At 37.0% G+C, this 19,691-nt stretch overlaps 1 protein-coding gene across 2 annotated transcripts in view; it reads left to right on the forward strand.

Moving 5' to 3' along the window:
• The window catches only part of SMG1 (SMG1 nonsense mediated mRNA decay associated PI3K related kinase), a 95,598-nt gene that overhangs the window by 21,752 nt on the left and 54,155 nt on the right, over positions 1 to 19,691 (forward strand). For both annotated transcript variants that reach the window (XM_082645881.1, XM_082645880.1), the window contains 14 exons: positions 473 to 636; positions 1,156 to 1,311; positions 3,622 to 3,758; positions 5,250 to 5,308; positions 6,301 to 6,514; positions 9,067 to 9,192; positions 9,590 to 9,662; positions 10,752 to 10,849; positions 12,115 to 12,288; positions 14,367 to 14,591; positions 16,133 to 16,234; positions 16,853 to 17,122; positions 18,617 to 18,747; positions 19,270 to 19,431. In XM_082645881.1, coding sequence (XP_082502007.1) covers positions 473 to 636; positions 1,156 to 1,311; positions 3,622 to 3,758; positions 5,250 to 5,308; positions 6,301 to 6,514; positions 9,067 to 9,192; positions 9,590 to 9,662; positions 10,752 to 10,849; positions 12,115 to 12,288; positions 14,367 to 14,591; positions 16,133 to 16,234; positions 16,853 to 17,122; positions 18,617 to 18,747; positions 19,270 to 19,431 — 2,091 coding nt within the window. The remainder of the gene's footprint in view (positions 1 to 472; positions 637 to 1,155; positions 1,312 to 3,621; positions 3,759 to 5,249; positions 5,309 to 6,300; positions 6,515 to 9,066; positions 9,193 to 9,589; positions 9,663 to 10,751; positions 10,850 to 12,114; positions 12,289 to 14,366; positions 14,592 to 16,132; positions 16,235 to 16,852; positions 17,123 to 18,616; positions 18,748 to 19,269; positions 19,432 to 19,691) is intronic.

A 19,691-nucleotide genomic window follows, 5' to 3' on the forward strand; every position in this document is an offset into this window, starting at 1 on the left:
TGCCTGATATGTTGCCACTGTTTTTTATTTTTATGACTGGGAAGATTGTAATTTTTCCACTGGTTAAAACCCTCTTCTGGGAGGAGGAGATTTAGGAAGAACTATTCCTTTTATCAAGTCATGTGAAAAGAATCCTGGGACCAGGGTGACCAACTGTCTCAGTTTGCCTGGGACTGAGGGAGTTCTTAGGACATGGAACTTTCAGTGCCAAAACCTGTTAAGTTTTGCGTTGGCCACCGTAGTCCTGGTAGTTATTCATATTTCTGTATGGGTCTTTAGATAGCAGGAGGGGCTGAAAAGCTGGTATTTCATCCATTGATAATCCCTTCCCAGTTGAAAGACTTCTTATTACACATTGGAGTGCTTATGTATAATAGTAATGAGAAGAGAGAGGCATGTATGAAAGAAAGATTTATGATTTGGGCTATCAAGATGTTTAAAGTTGTAACCTTATACTCTTCTCTCTTTGCAGAACTGATAGTGCATCAGCCGACCCAGATAATTTAAAATATTCTTCATCCAGAGATAGGGGTGGGTCTTCCTCTTATGGACTGCAACCTTCAAATTCAGCTGTGGTGTCTCGGCAAAGGCACGATGATACCAGAATCCACGCTGACATACAGAATGACGAAAAGGGTATATATATTTCCTTGCTGCTAGAGGCATGTTTTTGTGCGTTTGTTTTTTTTAACCTAGCTGCCTCTCCCTTTCTTCCTCTTCCCTCTCTCGCTCCCTCACCTCTCTCTTCTAATATGTTTAAAATATAAATATTACACTCAGTGCTGTTCTTGAAACTTCTTAAGTTTACCCCCTTAATTAAAAAAAAATTTAAATGTACTTTTCACACACGCAATACATAAATGCGGTTTCCTTGCCCCAAAATACAATATTATCACTAAGGCTCTCCTGACTACTGTCTCTCCTCTAGACTTCTAAAAAGTTTTAAAGTGCAAAATCTGAGTTAATTTAGTTTCCGTTTCTCTTCTTATCTTCCACTGAAGATAACAAAATGAAATCAATGCATGCATCACAGGGAAAGAATGGAAGCCAAGGCTGGTTGAACTGCAGATTGGGTCAGAAGAACCTGAACTATCAGGAATTGATTGAGTGAAACCAAGAGCCCTATTGAAATAATGTAAATGTTGCTGTTTTTAGGTGGCTACAGTGTCAATGGAGGATCTGGGGAAAATACTTATGGTCGGAAGTCGTTGGGGCAAGAGCTGAGGGTTAACAATGTGACCAGCCCTGAGTTCACCAGTATTCAGCATGGCAGTCGTGCGTTAGCCATCAAAGACATGAGGAAATCACAGGGTAAGTCTGGGTAAACTAGGGAGAATCACACAAGCCTCTGCTGAGATATCTCCTAAATGCCTCTTTCTGTACCAGTGCCTTGCACCTGTGTGAGTTGATTAGCTTACTGAGTTGAGAAACATGTGCAGGTGATAATTGTTTGCATTCCTTTTCCTGTGAACTGTTCCCTACCATGAATTCCCACAAGAAGGTTTTTAATACTTTTTTTGTGTGTGTGTGTGTGGTACACGGGCCTTTCACTGTTGTGGCCTCTCCTGTTGCGGAGCACAGGCTCCGGACGCTCAGGCTCAGCGGCCATGGCTCACGGGCCCAGCCGCTCTGCGGCATGTGGGATCTTCCCGGATCAGGGCATGAACCCGTATCCCCTGCATCGGCAGGCGGACTCTCAACCACTGCGCCACCAGGGAAGCCCCCTTTAATACTTTTTAAAGGAGAATTCTCTTAAAATAAGATTAGAAGACTGGGTAAGATTTTAAAGAAAGGATTTCCCTGATTATAGTGGATACTGAATGTATAGTGGGCTCTTACTGCAGCAAGTCCTTGAACTCTAGGGTGAGGGTAGGGGTGTACATGGACTGGGCCCTTTTCTAAAGTTAAATACACAGTTACTGCTTCTTGCTTTATAACACAAGCCTTACTCTATAGGTAAAGTGTCTCGAAAATTCATAGGATTAGAGGTAATGATCATTTTTTTTTCCTAAAAGAGAAATTTATTGTATTGGTAAAGCTGATTAAGAAATCAAGATTTCTGATTTATACACTTTGTTGGATATAATTACTCTTTGGACATTTAGTTTATGACCATTTTTTTCCCCGTGAGGGCTTTGTGTGTGTGTTGTGTGTATCTTGGTGAACATCTTTGTGTTTATAGCTTTTCTTTGCATGCAGTTAAAAAAAAATTTCGATAAATTTTCTAAAGTGGAATGACTAGTCAAAGCCTATACTGTCTCATAAAAGTGTTTGAAGGGACCTCCTTCGTGGTCAAGTGGTTGGGACTCTGCACTTTCATTGCAGGGGGCACGGGTTCAATCCCTGGCCAGGGAACTAAGATCCTGCATGCCGAGTGGTGCGGCCAAAAAAAAAAAACCCAAAAAAACCCACCAGTATTTGAAGTCTTAGATTTAGGTATGATAGAGTTAGAAAGTGACTCTAAAGCTTATTTAGTTTAGATCCCCCTTGCAAGCTCAGAGTTATGCAGTTTGCTAGGGGCAGAATTGTAAATAGAGCCTAGATTTCCCGACTAGTAACCTAAATACATTTTTAGCAGTCATCCTTACTGAAAATACTCTATAGGCTAGGGATTTTTAAAAATCTTATTCCTTCTCTCAGACGTTGTAATTTCTTTCATTATCAATTTTCCTTTCGTTCATTAGAAATGAAACTGTCAGACCCTTTAATGTGGTTTGTGTTAATGAACATGGGTTAATTATGATAAATTGCACAGCTGAAAATTTAAAAAGAAAAATGTAGTACTTAAAGCCATCTTTATTAGTAGTAGTGTTCAGCGTTTTGAGCACTCCCGCTTGTTCTTGTCGTTGAAAAAGGGAAGAAAAGGGGGCTTCCCTGGTGGCGCAGTGGTTGAGAGTCCGCCTGCCAATGCAGGGGACACGGGTTCGTGCCCCAGTCCGGGAAGATCCCACATGCCGCGGAGTGGCTGGGCCCGTGAGCCATGGCCGCTGAGCCTGCGCGTCCGGAGCCTGTGCTCCGCAGCGGGAGAGGCCACAACAGTGAGAGGCCCGCATACCGCAAAAAAGAAAAAAAAGAAAAAGGGAAGAAAAGTTTTGATTTGCCACTTTCCTTGTGGCAGCATACTTGCACATGGTAGGTGGTCATTAGACATTTGTTGAACTGAATATGTGATTGCAGTTCACCAAAACTTTGTCCTAGGAAAATGATGATGATGTGAACAAGAGGCTCCCCTCCAGTGGGAGACCTAGGTGAGAAATAGAAACATGTAACCTGTTTCTGCCTGATAGAGACTTTATCCCTAACCTGTTGAAGTTTCTTAGCTATGCTCTTTACCTAGATGTTGAAAACAGTTTGGGACAGATTCAAAGAGAATAATTTCTAAGCCTTTCTTTTTTCTCTGTCAGTTGGTCCTCTGGAATGAGGTGTTTGCGTATCCTTTTTGAGGGTCTGCTGTGTGCCTGCAGTCTGCTGGGGCTGGGTTTATAGTGATGAACAGAAGTGTTACAGGACCTACATTCATTGAGCTTTTATTGTCTGGTGGACTGTGATTTTTAATATACTTCAAAATATTTGGGCTATAAAGTTTCTGTGCTGACTCATACTCAATGTTTATATTCACAGAGCGTTCGATGTCTTATTCTGATGAGTCTCGACTGTCGAATCTTCTTCGGAGGATCACCCGGGAAGATGACAGAGACCGAAGACTGGCTACTGTAAGGCAGTTGAAAGAATTTATTCAGCAACCAGAAAATAAGCTGGTCAGTATAGTATGTTTGGAAATGTTGATAAGTTTCATTTTTCCATAGTTCAGTAGATAATGTTACCTAGAGTGGTTAAAGAAGGGAAAAGTTTTGCTTCCAAGGAAAAATAATAGGGATTCCTTACTCCAGATTGATTTGGCCTGTATTATGATGGTCTGGAACTTAATGCCCCTAATGTGTAATTTATTTATACAAATGTTAGATCCACATTGGTTCCTTCTGCAATAAAGTGCTTTTGACCTTTTACACATTTATTCTGTTGTCCTCGGAATTTTCTTCTGTGTTCCAGGACAGAATATCTCTGTTTTTCATATGTGAAGTTGGGGTAGGAGGTACATATTTTGTTCGTGGGTAAGTTTGGTCTGGTGGCTAGGGCTAAATAAATGGAAAAACACTTTAAAGAGTAAAGTACAGGAGGGAGTTCCCTGGTTGCCTAGTGGTTAGGATTCCGGGCTTTCACTGCCGTGGCCCGGGTTCAATCCCTGGTCAGGGAGCTGAGATTCCACAAGCCGTGTGGCCCGGTCAACAAAAAAAATAAAGTACAAGAGCAGTTACAAATTTCTTTACTCTCCAAGTAAGTCTCCTAATGTTAAATTAAGAACTTGCTATAGGGCTTCCCTGGTGGCGCAGTGGTTAAGAATCTGCCTGCCAATGCAGGGGACACGGGTTTGAGCCCTGATCCGGGAACATCCCACATGCCGTGGAGCAACTAAGCCCGTGCGCCACAGCTACTGAGTCTGCGCTCTAGAGCCTCCGAGCCACAACTACTGAGCCCGCGTGCCAGAACTGCTGAATCCCGAGTGCCTAGAGCCCGTACTTTGCAACAAGAGAAACCACCACAATGAGAAGCCCGCGCACAGCAAAGAAGAGTAGCCCCCGCTTGCCACAACTAGAGAAAGCCCGCACGCAGCAACAGTCCCAACACAGCCATAAATAAATAAATAATTTAAAAAAGAACTTGATATTGAACAGGAGAAAATTAATGAAATGGTATAGTGAGTCAAATAACATTTGGTTCAAAGCAAGCTTCCTCCAACCCCCCTCCCCATTTTATTATGAAAAATTTCAAATACACATCAACTTGAGAGAATTTTACAGTGAATATCATAGTGTCTAAGTTCTGTCATTAACACTTTATCGTATGACTTTATCATATATCTCTGTACCTCTTCCTCTATCCATCAATCCATCTTTTGTTTTAAAAATGCATTTCAGAGTAAATGACACAAGCTTTTTGAGGTTTTTTTTCCCCCCCATTGATGATCATGGCTGTATATTTCCTATGGGTAAATTTCTTTCAGAGTCTGAAAGGAAACTTATGACACTCTTAACTTATGATATAATTGGGACCTGGGAATAATAAGAAAAGTAAGGTGTGGTCCAGTTATAATTTGGAGGGAAACACAAGTTAAAAAAAAAAAAAAGTACACAGTGTTATTCTTAAAAGTATAGGAATCTTAAGTTTTTATTAATGTGTTTTTTTTTAAGGTACTAGTTAAACAATTGGATAATATCTTGGTTGCTGTACATGATGTGCTTAATGAAAGGTAAGTAACTAATTTAAAAGACTAAAATATATTTTTAGAAACTATTAAAAAGTGTACAAGAAGATAAGCCCATTGGCTTCATTTATGAACATCTACTTAATGTTTCATTGGGTTCTCTTGTCATCGTTATTTGTGTGAAAGTATTTAAACATTAATTACCACTGAATACAAACGAATCCACTTGAAAGGGAGAGCCATTCTTTTTTTTTAATTTGTCAACATGACTGAATAATTGAGCATTGACTTGTAGAATGACATAAACTCTTAATGCAAGTGTGAATGAATGTGATTAACTTTTGTGAACTAGAGCATTTGGAAACTGCTTAGAGAGTAGAGATAAAAGGGAGCTTCCTTCTTTGGGCAACAGTGGATTCAGGCCATCTATCCTCTGAGGCTACTGGGGTTCTCCAAAAGTATGCAGTCATTTCTTCATATGGTGATTCCCAAAGAATTGCAGTGTTGGAAAGCATCCAAAACTCATCTCAGCAGGTCACGAACCTTACTGCTTTTTGATGGTTTTATTTTATATAGTTTCTCATTAATATAATACTTAAATCAGTGTTGTCCTTTAAGTTTACTGTATTTAACTATTACCATTTCCTATTTTATAGTCCTTACATATTGAATATTACCAAGTATATAATTATATAGTGTGTTTTATCTGATCACTTGTTGCTGCCCTTTTCTGCGAATCAATTAATGTAGTTTGAGATGGAATTTGAAGTCTGAATTTCTAAGCCTTTCCTTACTGTTTGTAAATAATTGATTCTATAAAAGAAAATCTAAAGTCTTAACAAAGGTACTTTTGGCATTGCAGGAGACAGAGAATGGAGAGAATATTTAAAGTGGATAAAATTTCAACCTTTTGTGTAGTTTGAATAAAAATTATGAAATCATTTAAAACATTCTATTGTAAGATGTGTCATTCTTGTCATCTTTGAAAGCTTAAGCTTTTTGTGTATTTTGTTTTGTTTGCATTAAAATATACACAGTAGCAAATTGCTTCAGGAATTGAGACAGGAGGGAGCTTGCTGTCTTGGCCTTCTTTGTGCTTCTCTGAGCTATGAGGCTGAGAAGATCTTCAAATGGATTTTTAGCAAATTTAGCTCATCTGCAAAAGATGAAGTTAAACTCCTCTACTTATGTGCCACTTACAAAGCACTAGAGACTGTAGGAGAAAAGAAAGCCTTTTCATCCGTAATGCAGGTAAGAATGGAGGGTTGGGGGGAATGATGATGTGCTTGGGAAGAAAGTTGTCCATAACACACATCCTTGAAGGGGAGCTTGAAGAAAGGAAACTTAGAATAAGGGTTATCTACTGATTGATATATGATGTAAATAAAACTCCTCTTTCTGAATTTGAGTAAATGATACACATTAAAGGTAGATTTAAAGTAAGTTATTTAAAAAATCTTGTCTTTTTGCTTTTTAGAAGCTTTCTTTTGAATTTGCGTAGTACTAGAATCATTTACAGATTTGAAAATAGGAGCTCCGTGAGGAAAGCCACGTAGAAGGGGGCTTCACATTTTTTGAGGGAGATAAAAACTAAACACCACAACTTATTTTGGGCCTAAAGTTTTGATAATATGTCAAAAATTCTTAATCCTAGTGATATAAAATAAATGTGTGTCTGAATTACTATTATTATTATTATTTTTTTGGCTGTGTTGGGTCTTCGTTGCTGCACGTGGGCTTTCTCTAGCTGCGGCGAGCGGGGGCTACTCTTCGTTGCTGTGCGCGGGCTTCTCATTGCAGTGGCTTCTCTTGTTGCGGAGCACCGGCTCTAGGTGCGCGGGCTTCGGTAGTTGTGGTGCGCGGGGGGTGCGTGGGCTCTAGAGCGCAGGCTCAGTAGTTGTGGCGCATGGGCTTAGTTGTTCTGCGGCACGTGGGATCTTCCCGGATCAGGGATCAAACCTGTGTTCCCTGCATTGGCAGGTGCATTCTTAACCACTGCACCACTAGGGAAGTCCCTGTATCTGAATTATTAAAAGATCATTCCCAATTTAATTTTGAGCAAAGTTATAAGTAATTAAGTTTTTGTTGAGCTAATGTTTTTAAAAATTTAGGGTGTGGTGTCTTTAGAATATTTGATATCTTTATTTATTTTGCTTTTTTATTAAACAATTCATGATATGTTTTATTTTGGTTATTTTTAAAAAACATGAGAAATCTATTCTGTCTTTAAAATTTTTATTTTTATTTGATTATAGAGGTTGTGAAAAAATTTTGGAAAAGATTCAGAAAATAATTTGTAACCAGCATAACACCAAATTTGGCTTATTCTGCATACAGTTTTCATAATATGAACATTTCCCCAAGTATTTGTTTTGAAAAATTTTAAATCCACAGGAAAACAGATGGGCCAATACATTAAACACCCATATATCTTTTACCTAGCTCTGTCACTACATTTTGCTGCAGTTGTTTTGTTTCTACACACACACAGACACAGACACACACAGAGACAATTTTTTGTTGGACTATTTGAAAATAAATTCCACACATCATGATGGTTTATCCTGTGATACTTCAGCATGCCTCTCCTAAGATTAAGGCTAATCTCATATTAACATTATAATCATACCTAAGAAAATTTTGTCACATAAGACAATCCATGTTCAGATTTTGCAGCTGCCACTAAGATGTCTGTAACTTTTGTCTTAACCCAGGATCCCATCAAGTTTCATGTATTGATGAATCTTTAATCTCTTGAAGATGGTCGTGTGCCTCTTTAACCTCTTAAGCAGAACAATTCTCTGCACCTTTTTTGTCCCCCTTATTTTGTAGAATGTTCTACGTTTTGGGCTTGTCTGATTATTCCTTCCTGTTTAGATTCAGTTCAAATATTTTGGTCATGAATACTTCATGGGTTCATACTTAGTGTTGTATCACACTAGCAGGCATATAACTTCAGTTCACATAACTCTTAGATGAAGAGTTTCATCACTTGGTTAAGGTGATGACCAACCAGATCTTTCCATTGTGAAGGCTTATTTTTCTCCCTTTGTAATTAGTTAGTGATGTGGGCATGATACTGTGAGACCTCCTGAATATCCTGTTTTTTTCATAATATTTCACTTGATTTTAGCATTCATTCATATTCTGTGCATTGTATAGATTATAGCATTGGCTGTTGCAAAATGGTGGTTTTCTAATTCTGGCATTTCTTCTATACTTACAACATCATTCTTTTGTAGAGAAGAACTTTCCTTTTGGGGAAAAAATTGGTTTGAACAAAAAAAAATTTTAGCTGCAAAATATTCTATAGGTAGTATGCCATATATTTATTTAAAAAATATATATAGTGGTAACATGAGCCTGTGTGTCATTCTTGTGTTGGGGCCATGCTAACCTTCTTTAAATCATTCCAATTTGAAGCAAGTACTAATATCTTAAAGTATAAGTCATACAACATCTGCTCTGTGTTTTGAATTGGAAAATAATTCTGGTACTTTAAAGACAAGTTTCCCAAGCACATCTTAGTTTTTGTACTTGAAATTTTAATCACACCCATGGTTTTGAAGAGAGCACTTAGGAACAATGTAAACATGTTACTTAGGAATAATGTTAACAGATGTTAAACGAGGGGAAAACAGTGGATTGAAATGTTTTCAACTTTTTTGGGAACTAAAACTATAGAATTTATTTTCTTTGATATAGTCAGTTTTGGCTATAGTCACTATTAAATAATAAACCTAATTTGCTTGTTTTCTCCCTGTTTTATTAAATGTTCACGTTTTGTAACTTTTATTTTTTAGCTTGTAATGACCAGCCTGCAGTCCATTCTTGAAAACGTGGATACACCGGAATTACTTTGCAAATGTGTTAAGTGCATTCTTTTGGTAGCTCGATGTTACCCTCATATTTTCAGCACTAATTTTAGGGTGAGTTCCCCGCCCCCTCTTTTCAGATGATGGGGTAAGGGATTGGCTGCATGTATGAGGACCTGGGGAATTAGAAAACAAAGTTTCTGCTCCTTCGAGTATAATTGGTTTTAAGGTCCAGGAGTGAATGATGCAATAATGTAGTTTTATAAAAAATACCATCTGTACTTGCTAACACTAATACCTTAAGATACTTAAAGAAAGAAATATTTCATCAGTGTCATAAAGAAAGTTCTGTTATTCTCCTGCCCTGCCCCTCCCAACCCCCCTTTAATGTATAATGTCAAGAAGGTAGGATGTAAGATGTTCTAGGTTCTCTTACTCTGAAATGGTCCACAGGGTGGAATAGCAATAAGACCTTAAAATGATTAGTCCCCTTCTCTCTGTCTCCATCCAGGATACAGTTGACATATTAGTCGGATGGCATATAGATCATACTCAGAAACCTTCGCTTACACAGCAGGTGTCTGGTGAGTCATTCAGCATATACCAGTCATTTAAATATTGTGGGAAGGAGTGTTCGTTTCTCAAAGACCGGCTGTTAACACTACTTTTTTGATAATGCAAGAAAAATAATTGCTTCAGAGGATATTTTGGTGAAGATTACTTGTTAGCTAAATTTATCTTTTAAAAGGAAAAATGTGTGCTTTTGTAGGTAGGGAGAGTAAATACAGATTGTAGTGTTGCACCTGTGAGTAAGGACTTTATCTCAAGTCATTTGCTGCATGTGCTGGTAGGAGATACCACAGTGACAGTACCCTGAAGGGTAGAAAGGAAGATCCTGGATATCCGTGATTTATTGTTTTTCTATTGATTAAACAAATAAACAAATGGGTTAATTTGGAGGATTGTCATAAATGATAAAGAAAAAAATTTTTTTTCCGAGTTAAATGAATGACTAATATGACTCACTTGGACATTTCAGCTTGTTCCAGGTGCTGTAGTTTCTCATAGCTTATTTGGTGAAATAAACTTCTGAAATTAAGATATACAGGTGAGAGTAGTTCTCTCAGTTCTACTGGCAAGTGGTCCCATTTCCCTTGGGGGGATGAGTGTACACTTTTGTTGGCCAGGTGTGGCCCTGGAGAAGAAAGCCAAGGTGGCCATAGTTTGGCACGTTTTAGTCTAAGTCCTTTGTGTAGTGACAGCATGGATACTGAATCTACTTATTAAAAAAAAAGGACATGAGTTTATATTTTAATTTCTGGAGTATTTTCATTTCTGTAGCATTAAAAGAGGTAATGGTTAATCATTAGTATATTAAACAGTTTACAGGGAATTCCCTGGTGGTCCAGTGCGTAGGACTCTGCGCTTCCACTGCGGGGGCCTGGGTTCAGTTCCTGGTTGGGGAAATAATATCCCGCAAGCTGCGCAGCAGGCAGCACGGCCAAAAACAAACAAAAAACAGTTTACAGTCCTAATTTTATGATATAAGGCATGTTTCAAGAGTGGGCAACTTGAAAACCAGATACCTTTTAAAAGAATTCTCTTAAATTTTTTTTTAACTTGGACTTAAAATTTTTTTTCTACTCTTCCAAAATTTCTTGTATGATTCCTAGGGTGGTTGCAGAGTTTGGAGCCATTCTGGGTAGCTGATCTTGCATTTTCTACCACTCTTCTTGGTCAGTTTCTAGAGGACATGGAGGCATATGCTGAGGTGAGTATATAAAAAATGAAGTTATTTCCTAAAATTTCAGGTAAGAGAAAAGCAAAAACAAAAATCTAAAGCAGTGCTAGATTTATTTTAGAACAATTCAGATCACCTGACATTTAAGCAAAAATTATGAGACCATTGCAATATTTTAATTATTTTTAGATGTTTTTAAGTTGCCAGCAGAATTACCAGAAAGATAGAAATATTGCAGGCCTAATTTCCCAAAGCTTGAAATAATCTTGGTGGCTGGTAGTTTCCTGAAGACATTTTCTTCAGTTGTTTCTTATTTTTTGTTATGAAAAAGGTGAATTGATACTGTATAAAAGTCCCTAAAGACTTTTTTCTCTTACTTGTATTGGCAATCTTGGATCATGCTTTGGAGGACAAGGCTTGGCTTCAGCTACCTTTGAGTATGGTACCTTTAATACTGCTGTTGAAGTGTCTATTATTGGTTCTTGGATTTCCTGGCCACTGTCCTGACTTAAACCTGCCATCTTAGTGTTTCTTCCCTACTCAGTTGGTAATTACCAAGATTCTTGTTTGGTGGTCAAGGCTTCCATAAAGATTTAGCTTCATCTTTTCTTTATCCTTTTGCTACTTCTAGCAAACAGTTACTACTTCACTACTTTTAACTGTACCAATCTATCTGCTCCCTTTCAGAGTAAAGTGAGGGAATATTTTGCTTCCACATGTTTCTTTACCCCTATGCCTAGGATGTCTTGGTTCCTAGCACACCTTTAAAAGCTGATCTGCTTCTGATAAGCCACCCATTCTAGTTTGTAGAGACTTCCCTTTGCTATCCCTAAGATTTAATTCTCTTTGATTATTTTGGTGCTTAATTATGTGTAGGTATATGTTGGTTCTAGTACCCCGTTTTTTGCTAATCTTTTCCTTTGAGTATGTCTAATTTCCTCAGCTAACTTATAAATCTGTAGGCTAGGTCTTCTAAGGTCTTCTAATTTTTTAAACCAACCTCCTCTAAACGCCCCCAACCGCCCTTGCTCTTCATGTGAATAATATTGGCTTAGTATACTGTTGACTTGAGTGGCTCAAAGAATCTATTGAGGTTAATATTTGCTTATTTAAATAATTAGAGAAGCAAAATCTACTTTTATACTTAGATTCATGTTTCCTTTTCTCATAAGCCAAAATTCCTCTTTATTTGTAAAAATGTATTATAAAGTTAATTGATTTTAAAATTGGGAGTTGTTTTTTGTTTTTTAAACAATGTCTTACTTAAATAAGAATGGTGTTGAATTCACATCTAGGACCTCAGCCATGTGGCCTCTGGGGAGTCAGTGGATGAAGATGTTCCACCTCCATCTGTGTCCTTACCAAAGTTGGCAGCGCTTCTCCGGGTATTCAGTACTGTGGTGAGGAGCATTGGGGAACGTTTCAGCCCAATTCGGGGTCCTCCAATTACTGAGGCATACGTAACAGATGTAAGTTTTAGTAGTCTTTAGTATCATTCGACAAAAATTGCCTTCCCTTTTAAATGCTTCTGTTTACCTAGTGAGCTATGTTATTAATCCCTCATTTGTTTAACGTGTGTAGGTTCTGGCCACTTTCTTAAATAGCCAGAAAAGTAGGGAATTCTATATCTCACTCCCCTCACCCCCCAACCTGATGAAAAAAATTTTTAAACGCCTATGAACTTTTCTTTTCGGAGATTCTCTGTAGGTTCATTTATTCTTGTTTTTAATATGAATTTTAAAATCTTATTCTTTAGGTTTTTTTTGTTTGTTTTTTTTTTTTGCGGTGCGCGGGCCTCTCACTGCTGTGGCCTCTCCCGTTGCGGAGCACAGGCTCCGGACGCACAGGCTCAGTGGCCATGGCTCACAGGCCTAGCCGCTCTAAGGCATGTGGGATCTTCCCAGACCGGGGCACGAACCTGTGTCCCCTGCATCGGCAGGCGGACTCTCAACCACTGCGCCACCAGGGAAGCCCCCTAGTTTTTTAATAATACTGAGCTTTGCTTTAAAATTATTGTGTCTCCTTTTAGTTTTTCAACATACTAAGAATAACTCTTAACAGAGAAGGCCTCGAAAAGTAATTTTCTCTAAGCATGACAGGATGAAACAACTTGATAGCCTGACATCAAAGGATATAAAGATATAAGAACTTAAACTATGTAATAGCCTGAGACCAATTATAAGAAGTAGCTAGATTGCCACATTTCAGCAGCCCCAGACTTCAGCTGCACTGTATTACAGTCCAGTGAGTGGTTCAGTGTAATGGATGTGAGAAATGAACCCCCATCATTATATTCTGCTTGAATAAGAAGGGAGAAGAAACCTGTGTGATAAAGTCATAAAAGATTTAACCTAAATGATTAAAATTTTACTGCTAGTATAAAATTCTAGCTTTTATGAACATTTACTTTGTTGAACACTTTTCTAGATAAAATAGGACATTAATTATAGATGTCATTCTTGGTAAGTTAATTGTGTATTTGAGCAGAAATGTCCTGAAGATAATTAAAACCAGCATGTTAATATTTTAAAACTGATCCAAGTGGTTTAATATTTTTATTTTTACTGTCTGAAAGATGGGTGGTTAATGACTTTGTCAGTGTTGAAATAAAAGCAGTTAACTCAGATATAAAACAAAAGGACAGGAATGTATCATTTTCTGGGATAGTTCTATATTAAATGTACTCTTTTATGAAGGTCTTTTAGGTCTTTGCCAAAAATGGTCTTTTAGGCCTTTTAAATCTATATGCAGGTTTACAAGAAAACCCTATATGTAGTAGTTGTTGAATATTACAGAAAAATTTGAGAAATATTTTGAGAAAATTCTTTGAGAATTTTCAAAGAATATTTGAGAAATATTTGAGAAAATACTTGAGAATATTTGAGAAAAATCTTTTCTGTATCTGTTTTTCTGTACTTGTTTTTTCCTAAGTTATTTTTATTAGAAATGTAGTACATTGACTACTATAGTTTACTGGGGGTTTTGGGGGCTGGAAATGATAAGATTTTCATAATCTTCAAATAGGTATTATGTTATGAATGAGAATATTTATATTTATCTTTACATAGAGACCATCAGTACATGAACTTTCATAAGCTAAAGCTATCTTGGATATTTAGTTTTAAAAGATTGATTAAAAGTCCAAGTGCTAGATTACAGAAAGTTATTCTCACAGCAGGTTATTCCCATGTTGTTAACACTGTTACTGTTCTAAGTTCTGGTGTATTTCCTGATTATTATGAAGATTCTGAACTTCAACCATTTAGTGACTTTGGTGGGGGGATAGGAATTGGGTATAAGGGAAATAGAGTATGGCAAATTCCATTCCTGTCACAATAGTACTTTAGAATACTTAGGCAATATCCTTCTTGTGTATTGTACCAGAGATACCCTTATTATTATTCAGCCACTGAGAACTAGAATATTAAGAGACTACTGACAAGGCAGGCAGTTAATTTTCAATTGAAACTGCATTAAATAGAAAATATTTCTTGCTCTGTGGAAGAATATGAGTTTTTTTTAAAGCTGCTTGTTTTCCCCATTGCAGGTTCTGTACAGAGTAATGAGATGTGTGACGGCGGCAAACCAGGTGTTTTTTTCTGAGGCTGTGTTGACAGCTGCTAATGAGTGTGTTGGTGTTTTGCTCGGCAGCTTGGATCCTAGCATGACTATACATTGTGACATGGTTATTACATATGGATTAGATCAACTGGAGAATTGCCGGACTTGTGGTACAGATTATATCATCTCAGTCTTGAATTTACTCACATTGGTATGTGAATTCTTTTTTGTTTAATATGTTTATTCAGGCCCTTAAATTTAAATTGATGCAGAAGAAATTAAGCCCTTGTTTGTTTGTGGTTTTTTGCATTAAGTAGTCTTATCTATATAATCTAGTTTGTTTTTTCTCTAGTATCTGTGTACTTTTAGTATTTGAGAGCTCATCTCAGTGTAGCTTTACTTTTTTTATGGATGAAATATCATCCTTCACATGAGACTGTCTAGCACTCCTGATAAATACTATGTAGAGAAGGTACTTGGTAGCTATTTTGAAAGACCCTGTTATGTTTTGTTTCTGAAACATGAAAACTTCTTTGATAGTTTTTATTCTTTTCTTAATCATAAATATCCCCCCTCTCTCCACCTTTTATTATGGACCTTTTGAAGTATATTTTTTAAAAGTAGAGTAGTATAATGAATCTCTGCATACTTAGTACTCAGTTTCTATAATTAGAAGCACATGGCCCATCTGGTTTCATCTAGGCCTCCTACTCTCTGCCTCATCCTTGCCATCTCTGCATCCCCAACTGGATTATTTCAAAGCAAATTCTAGATGACATTCTGCTAAACATTTCTGCCATAGTTACACTTCCCTTTGCCAATGTGAAAAAAACCCATGTTTAAGTGTAAATACATGTATCCTATTTTGGTATCTAAACATTTTAATGTCACAATGTTAAGGCCTAAACATATAGCTTAGATATATTACTTTTTTCTTTAATAGATTATTTTTCAGAGCAGTTTTTAGGTTTACAGAAAAATTAAGCAGAATGTACAGAGTTCCCATATAACCTCTTCCCCCGATAGTTTCCTCTATTACTGTTATTAATATCTTGTTTTAGTGTGGTACTTTTATTACAACTGATGAGCCAAATTGAGACATAATTATTAATTAAAGTCCATAGTTTACTTTAGGGTTCACTCTCTGTATTGTACATTCTATGGGTTTTGACAAATGTATAATGCCATGTATTCACCATTACAGTATCATGCAGAAGGGTTTCAGTGCCCTAAAAATCCCTTGTGTTCCACCTATTCTCTCCCCTCTTCTGGCTGGCAACCACTGATCTTTTTACTGTTTCTATAGTTTTTGTTTGTTTGTTTGTTTTAATTTATTTACTTTTGGCTGCACTGGGTCTTCGTTGCTGTGTGCGGGCTTCTCATTGTGGTGGCTTGGACTCTAGGCACGCGGGCTTCAGTAGTTGTGGCACGTGGGCTCAATAGTTGTGACTCGCGGGCTCTAGAGTGCAGGCTCAGTAGTTGTGGCGCATGGGCTTAGTTGCTCGGCGGCATGTGGGATCTTCCCGGACGAGGGCTCGAACCCATGTCCCCTGCACTGGCAGGTGAATTCTTAACCACTGCGCCACGAGGGAAGCCTCTATAGTTTTGCCTTTTCCAGAGTGTCGTATAGTTAGAATCATACAGTATGCAGCCTTTTCATATTGGTTTTTTTTTTCCCTTAGAAATATGCATTTAAGATTCCTCCATGTTCTTTTGTGAATTGATAGCTCATTTCTTATTTTATTCTTTTAGATTGTTGAACAGATAAATACAAAACTGCCATCATCATTTGTAGAAAAACTATTTATACCATCATCTAAACTACTATTTTTGCGATATCATAAAGAAAAAGAGGTAAGTGATTCATTGATCAGACTTTTGATAAACTTAGGTCATTGAAGAGTTTGAATCATGTTCCTTAGTAGGCTACATAAATGAAATCAAAATGATAAATATTTGATTTAGAATATAGAAATTATAATGATTAACTTAATATTTGATTTTCATACTGTATACCTTGATGAGTGATATGCAGATAGTTTTTTCAGATTTTATTAAATTTGTTTCATTAAAATGTCATGTGTATGTTGTAAATAAAACTTCATCGTTAGGTTCTTAACCGACTACCAGTCAAAGCCAGTATAGACTTTCTAAGTAGATGTAGGAAAACCTATCTTAATAAAATGCTGTTTGTATGTGTTTTGATACTGGCTTGGGAAAAAAAAAGGACTTTTAAGAAATTTCACATCGTCACTTTTAATTTAGAGGACGCTTTTTTTTAATAAAGCTTTATAGATTTTTAAATGCTTACTGATACTATGTAGGTTTCCTAAATTGCTTTTTTAAAAATTAAGGTCTTTGGTGTTTTGGACAGTAAATTTATCAGTCTTAAACTGATGTGCATCATCACCATTATGCAGATAGTAATATACTTTCCATTTAATTATCACTTTCCTGAATTCTTTTTTTAAGGTTGTTGCTGTAGCCCATGCTGTTTATCAAGCAGTGCTCGGCCTGAAGAATATTCCTGTTCTGGAGACTGCCTATAAATTAATTTTGGGAGAAATGACTTGTGCCCTAAACAACCTGTTACATAGTCTACAACTTCCTGATGCCTGTTCCGAAATAAAACATGAGGCTTTTAAGAATCATGTATTCAATGTAGACAATGCAAAATTTGTAGTTATATTTGACCTCAGTGCTCTGACTACAATTGGAAATGCTAAAAACTCACTGATTGGGGTGAGTATTTACTTGTAATGACTTTGTTTTATCCCATTTCAGCCTCTTATTGCATGTTTACATATTTCATGTACCTATCAAGGCAGTGTGTCTACAGAATCACATAGATCAAATGGCCATATTTTGGACATGCCTGGATAATTAAAATTGACAGGAATATTTTCTTGCCATTATGTTTAGCTCTTGCTTTCCTTGATAAGTTTTTTATATTTGTTTTATTTTTTACAAAATGTATTTTAATGCTTTCTCCTATTTACTCTAGCATGCTTTTAGAAAAATTGTCAACATTTTCTACAGGGCAAGTTTGTATAGTTCTTTTAATAGGCAACCCCTTCTTCCCCTGGTACTCTTTTCCTTCTTCCCACTAGAGTTAGTGCTTCCATATGGTCCTTATTTTTTGACTAACTACTTTTCTCTAGGAACATTCATATATTCTTTTGGAAAAAGAATAAAGATTTTATTCCTGTAAGAAATTTGAAGTGACCATGCTTTTCATTTATAATTATTGCTGTGGTTAGTATATTTCTCCCTCCTATTGGACCTTGCAGGATTGAAAAACATTATTCGTAACGAAAAGTAATGGGATATAATTAAGGGGATAATGTAGTCTAAGAGAGAAGGGAGAGAAGAGTCAAGATTGCATGCTTTCCATATTGTTAGATCAGATTGCTCTGTGTCCCTCCATAGCTGCTCTTTCCCTCACTGCTAGGCTGCGGTAGACTCTTCCATTCTTTGCATTCTAAAATTTGGTTGTTGAGAAATTTACATTGTGCTCAGATTTGAGGTTTACATCCTGCACTCTGGAAACGAGAGGGAGTCGGGACAGGGCAGTCAGGTGGAAAGGAGTATCTTAGCAATGGAAAGAAAGGGAAGGATGGAAAAGGCTTAGAGTGGCAGGGTGTGCCTTTTTTCTCACTGGACAGGGCAACTTGCCATTTGAAGTACATGGAAAACTGAGGAAATACGATCTACTACACTGAAGGGTGCAAGGGCTTTGTTTAGATGAAGGATCAGCAAATTACAGTCCATGGACCAAATCTAGCCCACTACGTGTTTTTTTTTTTCTTTTTAAAAAAAAATATTGAGATATAATTCACATACATTATAATACTCATTTAAAGTATGCAATTCAGTGATTTTTAGCATACTCACAGAATTGTGCAACCATCACCAAACATCACCTCTTTTTGTAAAGAATTTTTATTGGAACATAGCCACTTTCATTCCGTTTTTTTTGTCTGTAACTTTTCAGAGTTGAGGAGTTGGACGTTGTACCAGAGGTGTCATGTGGCCTGCAAAGGCTGAGATATTTACTCTCATCTTCACAAGAAATATTTGCTGATCCCAGGTTTAGTGTACTAGCTTGTTTCCAAATTTAAATCTGTCAATTTTAATTTTTAAAAATGTGTAGACATATTTTGAAGGATACACTTTTTGTATGCTCATGTATGTCTTGGAGGAGCCATACATTTACTTTCTTTTGTATGTCATCAGATGTGGGCACTGTCTCCAACTGTCTTTGCACTCCTTAGTAAGAATCTGATGATTGTGCATGGCGACCTGGCTGTTCACTTCCCTGCCATTCAGTATGCAGTGCTCTACACATTGTATTCTCATTGTACCAGGTAATGTATTTACATACACTTCTTAAGAAAAAAAAAAATTTTTTTTTTGAAAAGGGAAGATGGGCCCTTTAGAGTATACATTTATTTTATAAGTTTATTTTATTTTATAAATTTGTTTATTTTCGGCTGTGTTGGGTCTTCATTGCTGTGTGCAGGCTTTCTCTAGTGGCAAGCAGGGGCTACTCTTCATTGTGAGTGGGCTTCTCATTGCGGTGGCTTCTCTTGTTGCAGAGCATGGGCTTTAGGAGTTGTGGCACTCGGGCTCAGTAGTTGTGGCTCGCGGGCTCTAGAGCGCAGGCTCAGCAGTTGTGGCGCAAGGGCTTAGTTGCTCTGTGGCATGTGGGATCTTCCCTGACCAGGGATCGAACCCGTGTCCCCTGCATTGGCAGGCGGATTCTTAACCACCGCGCCACCAAGGAAGTCCCTAGAGTACGTTTTTAAAAATATGTATTGATTTAACTTTGGAATTGCCTTTTTTAAAAAAATGAGAGATAAAAAGATGATCCAAATTTTGTCTTCCAGGCATGACCACTTTATATCTAGTAGTCTTAGTTCCTCGTCCCCATCCTTGTTTGATGGAGCGGTGATTAGTACTGTAACTACAGCTACAAAAAAACATTTCTCAATTATATTAAATCTCCTGGGAATATTGCTTAAGAAAGATAATCTTAACCAGGACACAAGGTAACTAATACTTATAATATTGTTTCTAACTTTTGTTAATTTGGCTTCATAATTTGAGAAAAAGAAATGAAGACTGTCCTTTGAATGGGTAGAGCAACTTCTTCATTGTGAAACACTTTAAATTTTTGTTTTTATTATTTAATCTAGAATTTCTTGTTCTTTCCTGAATTACATGAAACCTCCCGCTCCTGCAATATTTTATAGATGAATGTATTTATAGAGATTTTAAAATATTTTTTGCTACAATTTATGCTAGTTTG

The sequence above is a fragment of the Mesoplodon mirus genome (genome assembly GCF_964341445.2).
Source record: "Mesoplodon mirus genome assembly, chromosome: 15".
NCBI classification, from domain to species: Eukaryota; Metazoa; Chordata; class Mammalia; order Artiodactyla; family Ziphiidae; genus Mesoplodon; species Mesoplodon mirus.